Source organism: Nannospalax galili, unplaced genomic scaffold (genome assembly GCF_000622305.1).
Source record: "Nannospalax galili isolate Female #2095 unplaced genomic scaffold, S.galili_v1.0 scaffold11, whole genome shotgun sequence".
NCBI classification, from domain to species: Eukaryota; Metazoa; Chordata; class Mammalia; order Rodentia; family Spalacidae; genus Nannospalax; species Nannospalax galili.
In genome coordinates, this window is record NW_008330735.1 from 3070354 (window position 1) to 3080529 (window position 10176).

The 10176-nt window shown below is 44.7% G+C and overlaps 1 protein-coding gene across 2 annotated transcripts; it reads right to left on the bottom strand.

Moving 5' to 3' along the window:
* Nucleotides 1-1428: 1428 nt before the first annotated feature.
* Kcna4 (potassium voltage-gated channel subfamily A member 4) lies at nt 1429-8681 on the bottom strand. 2 transcript variants are annotated; one of them, XM_008851199.2, is made up of 3 exons: nt 8218-8607; nt 7004-7143; nt 1429-5339 (listed from the first exon to the last, which is right to left on the bottom strand). In XM_008851199.2, exon 3 carries the CDS (start codon nt 4581-4583, stop codon nt 2622-2624), a length of 1962 nt encoding a protein of 653 aa, XP_008849421.1. In that variant the 5' UTR covers nt 4584-5339; nt 7004-7143; nt 8218-8607; the 3' UTR covers nt 1429-2621. The 2 variants fall into 2 exon arrangements, with proteins under 2 accessions (XP_008849421.1, XP_008849427.1); XM_008851205.1 differs by lacking the exon at nt 7004-7143 and having other exon boundaries at nt 8218-8681.
* Between the last annotated feature and the right edge of the window lie 1495 nt (nt 8682-10176).

The window sequence follows — 10176 nt, forward strand, 5'->3', positions numbered from 1 at the left end:
ATCATCAAATACACTTAAAATAACTTCTGATTTACAATGGAAATGTCACAGAAACAATGAAATTCAGTATTCCTCTTTTTATGATAGCCAAAACACTGCTATTATTACTATAAAATCCTCAATAAATGCCCTACACTAGAGAATTCTTCAATTATCTCCAAATATAATCTGATCCGGTTGAGAACTACATAAGAAACCCAGTCTTTTGTCTATAGTAAATATTTATACTATGTCTTCCCTGAGATCTTCTCCCAAAAGAAAAACAAATTTAAAACCTCCAAAATAGTCCATAGCTGACTATCTTTATGTCTTTAAATCAACTTACCAGGATATTATCATTTAAAAAATTATCCATGATTTTAACAGTATCCTGACAAAGGTATATAAAACTTGAGGATTCTAAATCCCATTGTTTCCCAGAGAAATATTAAGTAATTTAGAAACCATATCAAGGAGTTGTATGAAACTCAACATTTCAAAGTCTTCATGATCTCCTTTGCTTTCACTAATCTTGTGATTTAACATGCTTTTCTGCTAATAAAGACATTTTGGCACAGACATGTTTAAGTGACCTTTGCAAAGGAATCATGACCAAACTGGTCAAATGCTAATTACATTTTTGCTCCAAATCCACAGTATATGAGGAAGTCATCTCTGAAGTCTTGACCACAAGGGGACATTGTCTTTTTCAACCACCTCTGCTGCTTGCTGCTTTTCCTTCTCCAAATGGAGTTCTAGAAAAAGAGTTTCCCTGCAGGTGGTGAGGGAAGGGCAGGAGAAAGGTGTCAAGTTACTTTTAACTTTAACATTGGAACCTTTTTAATTTCAAATACCATTAAAGGAGAAATAATTCAACCACTGATTGCCTGTGCTGAGAGTTTGAGAAGGCATTTATAAGGAAAAGGGATTGTTTCTTTTTCTTTTCTCTTTTCTGGATTTTGCTCACATCTGTCAGGGTTCATTATGGGTTGAAATAGTCTGTAGTCTGCATGGACTTTTTCACCCCAAAGCTCCAGGTAGCCATTTTGTAAAGAAAAAAAAAAAATGTTAATAAGTTGGATAGTAAGGCCTCTTATGTATGTGCACTGAGTAGTCTGATCCGTATTTCATGGTGATCTAGTGGTGTAAGATTGATCACTTGTTGCTGGCTCACATTCTAGAACACCTGTTATGAGTCAAATGCAAGCACACTAGTCAGAAAAATCCTGTGATAAACGTAACAATACGACGATGAAACCAAATGTTCTGACACAATTTTTCCTTACATCCATTTTAGCAAATAGAATGCTTTTAGCATTTGAGGTGAACTTCCCCATTTTGCTCTTCTGCAGCTACACACACACACACACACACACACACACACACACACACACGCACACACATGCACACACACCAACACAAAATGAACTTAAATCTAGTGTTTTTGTTGCATATTTAATAGAAAGATCTTAAGCCATAATCGCTGTAGCTGCTGGGCATCTTATTTCTTCAAGAATTCTTTCAATGCATGCATTAACTTTGGTTAAATTATTCTGGACTTAAAAGGCAGAAGAATATTTAAAATAGTATAGTTTCTGACGCATCATTGTAACAAACCAATTTCAAAAGACTCCATTGCTAAATTTTACTTCATAGTCCCTTTGTAGATCAGTTATTCAGATTTTAAAACAGGAGAAAATCATGTGCTGTTATCTGTGTGGTCATTAGTTTCACACAAGGAAAAGAAGAGAGCAACAAAATAGGACTAAGAAGTCATTCTTCCAATGATTGTCATTGAACTGGTACATTAGTAAACATTCACAGTATGAAGTCTCTCTCAGTCTTCAACATATAAAGTAGTGCAAAGGAAAATAATCCAGTCCTATTACCTGTGAACAAAACTTGTTACATTTACTCCAATTTCATGTCATCCAGAATGTTAGGCATTTGCTGTCATATCTTCCCAAAATTAATAATAAAATATAATCAATTTCTAAAGGCCCCTGCAGCCTTTTCAAAAGTTAATTTCCAGTTAAAAATAAACTTTAATTAAATCCAAGATTAAATTGTGACCTATATTCTATTAAATAATTTACTTTCTCTTTTTTTCTACACAGTAATTCTTACAATTTCTAAAAAACAACTACAGAATAAAAGACATAGGAGATGCTGTTAAAGCATTGATAAATGACTGTTCAAATTCAATAATTCTTACATAGTAAATACTTCAAAATGCCAACTTTTCCCATCACAGCACAACTACCAACAATGTTGACAATTTACTTAAATGTACACACCCACATGCACACACGCTCACATACACACACTTGCTCTCCATAGGACCATCTTTACTATTAACATATTTCCCAGTTATGTGCAAAATTCTTGCATTCTATTTAAAAATATAAAGATAGATCTGCTCTATTTAAGCCTCCCTCTTCTCCAAGATGTATCATTTATTTGATATGTAATACAAGTTTAGTAACAATTATGCCATGTATTACCATTAAACAGCGTACTACTGTATGCAGTGCAATCATTTGCATATTTCATTTTCATAACTGCACTCTCTATGCATAAATATATTTGGAGATACTGGCGGGGGAGGGGTTGGGGGGGCAGTGGCGGCTGGAGAAAGCAATTCACACATCGGTCTCCACAGCCTTTGCGTTAGAACAGTTGTTTTTATCTGTCTCGCTGTCATCCCCCTTTCCCTGGCACTTCTCTTCCTTTGCACACAGAGATTCCTTAACCCCTTCTTCCATCTCTAGATACTCTGACTTGTCCCCCAGGGAAGACGAAGTAGAGCTCCGAAATTTCTTGAGCAAATTAGAAGGGAGGTATGGGCAGCTGACTGCATTTTGTGTCAGCTGGGTCTGTTCCTCGTTTTCAGTCTCTCTGTGGTAGAAATAGTTAAAGTTAGACACAATCACTGGCACTGGCAAAGCAATGGTTAAGACACCCGCGATGGCACACAAGGACCCCACAATCTTGCCCCCCACCGTGATGGGCTTCATGTCCCCATAGCCCACGGTTGTCATGGTTACCACAGCCCACCAAAATGCATCAGGGATGCTTTGAAAATGGGTAGTGGGTTCATCGGCCTCTGCAAAATACACAGCGCTGGAAAAGAGAATGACCCCAATGAAGAGGAAAAAGATCAGAAGGCCCAGTTCCCGCATGCTGGCTCTGAGGGTGTGGCCCAGGATCTGCAGGCCTTTGGAGTGTCTGGAGAGTTTGAAGATCCGGAATACTCGGACCAGACGAATGATCCTGAGGATGGCAAAGGACATGGCCTGCTGTTGCTGGCCGTTGCCGCCCCCCTGCTGCTGGGCCAGATCAGTGCCCAGAGTGATGAAGTAAGGCAAAATGGAGACGATGTCAATGATGTTCATGATGTTTTTGAAGAAGAGTGCTTGGCTGGGACAAGCAAAGCAGCGAACTACAAACTCAAAGGAAAACCACACAATGCACACTGTCTCCACGATGAAGAAGGGATCGTTGAATATCGTATGCCCTGAGTTCTCCAGGTGGAGTGCTGACGTGTCATTCAGCAACCTGCTATGTCCACCTGCACTAAGGGACATGATGAGATCCCTGTCGTCCCTGAATTCCGGCAAGGTTTCCAGGCAAAAAATAACAATGGAGATTAGGATGACCAGGACAGACACGATGGCTATGCCTCTTGCAGGGCTCGAGCTCTCCGGATATTCAAAGAGAAGCCAAATCTGCTTTTTAAATTCATTCTCGGGCAGAGCCCTGTCCTCCTCTTCTCTTACAAAGCCCTCGTCCTCACGGAACTTGAGCAGGGCTTCATCTCCTAACTGATAGAACTTTACCTCCTCCGTGAAGATGTCAAAGGGGACATTGACCGGCCTCTTCAGGCGGCCTCCTGATTGGTAATAATATAAAATGGCGTCGAAGCTGGGCCGGTTCCTATCAAAAAAATACTCATTGCGCAAAGGGTCGAAGTACTGAGTCCTCTTCTCGGGGTCTCCCAACAGAGTCTCTGGAAACTGGGCCAGAGTCTTCATCTGGGTTTCAAAGCGGAGCCCAGACACGTTGATCACCACACGTTCACAACAGTCACTGTAGCGGACTGAGCTGTAGCCACCACCACCCCGGTCATCCTGAGGCAGCAGGTCTGTATAGGAACACTCATCCCCATGGTCTTCATCACTATAGTAGAACCTTCCCTCTTCTTCCTCCTCTTCTTCCTCCTCCTCATCTTCCTCTTCCTCACTCAGCTCCCTCAGGATCTTCTCTTCAGAGCCACTAGGCATCAGGTCAGAGCAATGAGGGAAACTGCTCTGCCGATGATGGATTTTCTTCTTCTCAGGTCGCTGGTGCCTCCTCCTCCGACTACCCCGGCTACCTTGCGAGTCATGAGAGGAGTAGGCTCCACGTGTCTGGTGGTGATGGTGAGAGCCACCAGAACCCCCACTACCTTCAACAGCAGCTGTAGCAGCTGCTACGGCAGCAGCTGCAGCTGCCCTCGAGTGAGCAAGCCTCTCCCGCTCTCGGGCCCGGGCCTGGGCTGCATAACCATAAGGCATGTGACTATTGCACCCTGAGCTCTCTGCACTCACCATTGCAACCTCCATGGTGATGGTTTTGGGAAATGGCTGGTTCCAGTTGTAGAAGAAAGAAAAATAGGGCAGCTTCTTTTCTCACCAAATTAAGGTAAGTTTGGAACCCTTAAGCAGATTGCTTGGAAGATTGAGGATATTTTCAGTCCAACTTTGCATTTTCTGTTTTTAAATCAGCACACCCCATGCTCTCTCTTCTCAGAAATTCAGCACTGCTTTCCAGAGCTTAGTTAGTCTAGACAAACAGCCTAGTGCTCCTCAAACATAAGTCATAAAATGTTGTGGACTCCCAAACACCTACGTTTTAGGGTAGATGTTCAAGGGTTGTGGTTGGTGAATATGCTACAAGACACAAAGGCAGCAAGTATCTGACAGCCAGCAGTTGTGTCTGGAAAATGAAATATATTTTTCTGCATGGAAATTGTCCAAAGCACAATCCATCTAATTTAAATAAGATGCAAATAAGTCTTTAGTCTTAGCACTTGCCTTCTCCTGATGACTTGACCCATGTCAAGACGTGACTTAAAGTATGCCCAGCCATTCCTGCTCAAAGTCTATGAGGATGATTACCCAGCCTCTCCCTCTTAGGTCATCAGTAGCTTCCTGGACCCAAAGGTAATACCAAGTTGTAGACAGACGCAAAGACCTTGGGTGGTATAGAAGGTAGAAGATGAGGTGCCAGCAGAGGCAAACCCAGTTCTGAGGTCTCCATAGAAATCAAGGAAATGAAGAGCATCCTTTGGCTAGAATCATTCAGAAGAAGCACTTCACCTGAAATGGGATGGGAAACAAGCATAGGAGAAAAATAAAAAGGATCAAACCATAGAGCGCAAACAGCATTTTACTTCATACATATTTCTGCTCTTGTCTCCGGGCAATCCATGTAATATACACCAAGAGACCACCAATTTTCAAGAGTGGGGGGGGGGTAGGCTGCTCTTAACCCTCCTCATTCAACATTATTCTTTCTTCTTTGATTATTATTTTTTCTCAGTCTACTTTTATGGCAACTTATTTTTCTTTTCTCCATCCTCAATCCACATGGTTCCTGCTTCCCTCTTCCCTTTCATGAAAGTGAGGTTTCAGTTCTCACTACCATTCTCTTCATTCCACAATAACAATAATATTACTTTATAGCTGTTTACGTCATTCATCTCAAGGCATTTAAGAAATGTATTGCTCATAAAATGTGGCTGAATTAAGCACCCTTCCAGTCTTTATTGTCTTGACTCAGGATTAGGGAAGTGAGAGAAACCAGTTTTCTTTAGTTTAGACTCACTGCTTGGATGAATGTCAACCACCTCATCTATAAAGTATAGATAATATAATCCATCCCCTTCAGCCCTCCTCTATAAAGACCAAACATGAGCATGGGTATTGTTAGAATAGCACACTGCCTTGCACACATTGAATAGCAATAAACATGGCAGTTATGAATAACATGGCATTAACCTAAGTTATTACTGTCTGTCTACTCATACCCCCCTCCCAGAATTCACATTTTCTGCCACTGTCTAACATAGAGAAAGATGCAATGTGAGCTCACCTAGGACATCCTGACACTCACCAGTGCCTGCGTGACTTTGGCATTCTCTGACTCCCTGAAACATGCCCCTGTTGTTTATTCTCTATTCCAGCTTCCTGAACACTCCCTGCCACCCACTCCCTAGGTGCAAATTCCAACTTCCAAATCTCTTAGTAGCCATCCTTGCAGTTAACCTTGCAGTTCCTCTGAGCTCCCCTGCTACACTCTTCTGAAGTCCCAATGTGTGTAAATGCTGTTCTTGTTCTATACACTTCCCCCCTTATAATTTTATCCAGGTTACTCATACCCTAGGACTCAGTCTACTACTTTTTTTTTTCCAACCCTTTACTTTCCTCTCACACATTCCTCACAGATCATCAGGATCATCTGCTATTCCTGGCCCTTCTTGCTTAGTTTGCTCTCCCAAGTCCTGTGAATTAGTATCCTGAACCAGGGCTTATAAAACCTCCTGCCCCTATCTCCACGCTCCTCTTTCTTCTTCCATTTACTCTGTCCAAGAGGGACTTCTAAGAATACAGAAAGTGACCTAGAGAATTGGAGAGGATGATGACAGAATTCAGGGCATCCTCCAGCTTCTATTACTGGAAGCACTTGGGCAGCATGAGAGCAATGGCTTTCTGAAGTCATTAAGGATTGGTCTCTTGACCACCTGCTGCTCCTTGCTGATCCTCCCAGTCCTGCAGCCTACAAGACACACAGGAAAATGGCACATAGAAGACTTGTCAACTGCTCTTCCTTGACTGGGACTAAAAAAAAAAAAAAAAAAAAAAAACCCAGAAAATACACCTCTGAAGTTATCCCAGGTGTCATCCCTTCCTCTGCCTGACTCCTCACATCATCTTACATTCAGAAATGCTAACATTGGAAGGGTCTCCAAGTCATTACTTACAAAATGGTCCTGGGGTTACATTCACTGTGGTGTGTCATCCAACATCCTTAAGATTTGCACAGGTCAAAAAGCCTGAGACTTTGCTCAATTTCTTCTCCCCTTCACACACACAAAAGTTTGTATATATGATTAAATAAGTCCTAAGTAAGGAAAGGAGGAAAGAAAAGAAGAAAGAAAAGGAGGAGAGAGAGAAAGGAAAGGAGGGAGGGAGGGAGGGCCTAGTTTCAAATCTCTTCTGTTTCTCCTGGTATCCATGCTAAGAGCTACAAGCAGACTCTTGGGAGCCTTTATGCAAGACACCTCTGCAGGGGATTTCCCCCTTCCTCTTTAACATCATTAAACTAAGAAGATTTTGCAAAGCACCTATTCCTCAATCTCTGTGCTCCTGAACACCAGCCAGGGATCTCTCTTCTCTCATCCCCAACAGAATCTCTTCTGTTTCTCCTGGTATCCATGCTAAGAGCTACAAGCAGACTCTTGGGAGCCTTTATGCAAGACACCTCTGCAGGGGATTTCCCCCTTCCTCTTTAACATCATTAAACTAAGAAGATTTTGCAAAGCACCTATTCCTCAATCTCTGTGCTCCTGAACACCAGCCAGGGATCTCTCTTCTCTCATCCCCAACAGCAAGGTTGTTTTCATCACTGGATGCTAATTCTTGCAACTGTGTTAGGGTGGTACCTGAACCTTATCTGTGAGGCAGAAAGCAAAGCAAAGGAAAAAAAAAAAAAAAAAGAATCCGGAAACCCAGCACCGAAAAAACATACTTCAACGCACGCCATTTATCCAGTCCCTACGGGTTGCTCAAATACTCGGAAAATGCATGCCTAATGTAGGCAGAAGCAGTAAAACTGACAGGCTCATCAGCTGTTCGCAAAGGAGAGGAACCGGTGAGGCTGGAATGAAGCAAAATGCTACTGAATCTAAACCCCACCTCACTGGGGAACGACATCTTTAATTGCGCCCTGGCCTCCAGACCCTGATTCCCGCTCCAGCACATTAAGCAGGGTGAAGTCGCCCCATCCCCTGGGTTGCCCCTGGAGCGCCCTGTAACATCTGCACCTCCCTTCTCCCACCTCCTGGTTTATTTTTAACCGCCTTCCATTCATGCCCTTCTGTCACATTCTCGATATTATTTATCCCTCAAATGTCCACAGTTTCTCAACAGCCAAATGAGTAGGGTGGAGGAAAGATAAGAAAGGTATCATACTTACCATTCCCAGCAAGTGCGAAAAATAAAAATAGAGAAAAATCCCCCGGTGGTTTGTTTTTCCCCTTAAAGCTGCAACAGCTGGAGGAGGGGCAGAATGATGGGGGGTGGGGGCGCGGTGAAAGAAATCACTAGGGTTTGGCAGGTGGAGGCTCCAAAATATCCACGGAACAAGTTCTGTCGCCTTGGCCAGAGGGTCACAGAGTCCTCTTTACAGAGCCCGGGGATGGGGATTGGGCATGCCCCAAGGAAGACCCCCAAGATTCCTGTTTCTTCTAGAGTTCGGTACATCAGAACAGGGCTAGGAACGGAAGTCAAGGTTCCCCCGAAAAAGACACAAAATCCTAGACAGCAGCGATCACTTGTTAAGCCTGAATTCCTTCTCCAGGATCCATCCCTGTCTCCCTCTCTCGCTAGCTGCAGGAGCAGCACACGCCTCCCCAGGCTGAGATGGGCACGGGCGGGGGCGGGGCCAGGCCGGGCCGAGGGTGTGGCCTTCAGGGCTGTCGCCCCGGGCGCCTCCAGGAGCGGCTGGGCGGGCTCAGTCACGACGCTGCGACCCCACCCACTCCCAGCCCAGCTCCCCGGTCTCCCGGCTCCTGGAAACCAACCCGGGAGCGCCTAGCGGTCACCCCCAGAGGCAAGGAGCAAATCCCGGAGGCAGAGATGTCCCTGTTGGAGCTGGAATTGAGTCCCGACGGCAGCACAGGTGCCCCTAGAGAGGTTGGGAGATGGGCTTCGGCGGGAGATGGAGTCCAAAAAATGGGTCGATGGTTTGGGACGTCTTCCCTCCCTGCCCTCATTTCTCTTCGTCTCCCCAGGCACCGGTCCTCTGCCCCCCCCCGCGCCCCCCGCCCCTCCCTCGCGCGCCCCGGGAGAATGTTTGGGAGTGGGACGCGGTTACAAACTCCAGCGACATTGCTGGTCCCAGAACCCTCCTGTCGCCTGGGCGCGCACCCCCTTGGATAGTCTCTCAGCCTTCCTGGTCTGCAGCCTCAGTTCCCTGGTTAGGCTCAGGGCGAGATAAAGATGGACTTTACCCTTGAATAACTGGAAGGGAGAGTGCCCAAAACTGGGGCCGGGCGGTGCCTGGATGTTGCCGCACAGAAGTCCCTAGGGGAGACAGTTGAAGAATTACAAGCAGACTGCAAAACGGCTGGAGTTGGAGACCATGAAAAGCAGAAGGGATCCCTCCGTGAACCTGTTGCTTCAAGAAATGAGACTTGACTAGAGGCTCCGTGTGGGGTGAGCAGAGGTGGAGAAGCCTTTATCTTAGTAGTTCAATCTTTACCACATCCATCTATGTTTTTAAGAACAGCACTCCACACTACCTTGCCCCCAGGCAGAAAAGTGTGCCCCAAAAAGGGAGACCCAACCACAGATGGATTTTCAGGTAGCTTCATGAGTAGTTAGCTTGTCAGATGCCTATGGGACATAGATATGAGTATGCAATTCCCACAAATCCACAGAAATGAAGGTTAGGTCAGAGAGAGGGGGAGGAAGGGGGAAGGGGAGGGAGGAAGGGAGGGAGAGAGAGAGAGAGAGAATTAGGTCGCAGAGAGACAGACAGAGAGTCAGTGAGTCAGTCAATAGGTCAGGTGATAGTCAGGTCTCTTAACGCCCCTGATGGGCCAAGCAAGCACTGGCATTTGTGGCAAAGGTCCAACTACTGGAGCAGATCCAATCTGGGCTGCTCTGTTGGCACCCGGGTTGCCATACTCTGCTGGCAGCTTTGTTCAAGGGCCCTATTGGGCTGCCTTCTTTTGTGGTTCTCAATTAATTATTCCTGAGCTAAATTATAGACATGCCCTGTGTGCACTCACCTAGCGGTTGTTGGCTCCTTCAAGGATACCTGAAGGACTTGCTTTTCTTGTTTAACTTTTTAAATATTGGAAGGGAAAAATCTAAATTGTAATCAGTGAAATAAAAATTTTATAAAAAAAACTCACAAATTTAAACCTGG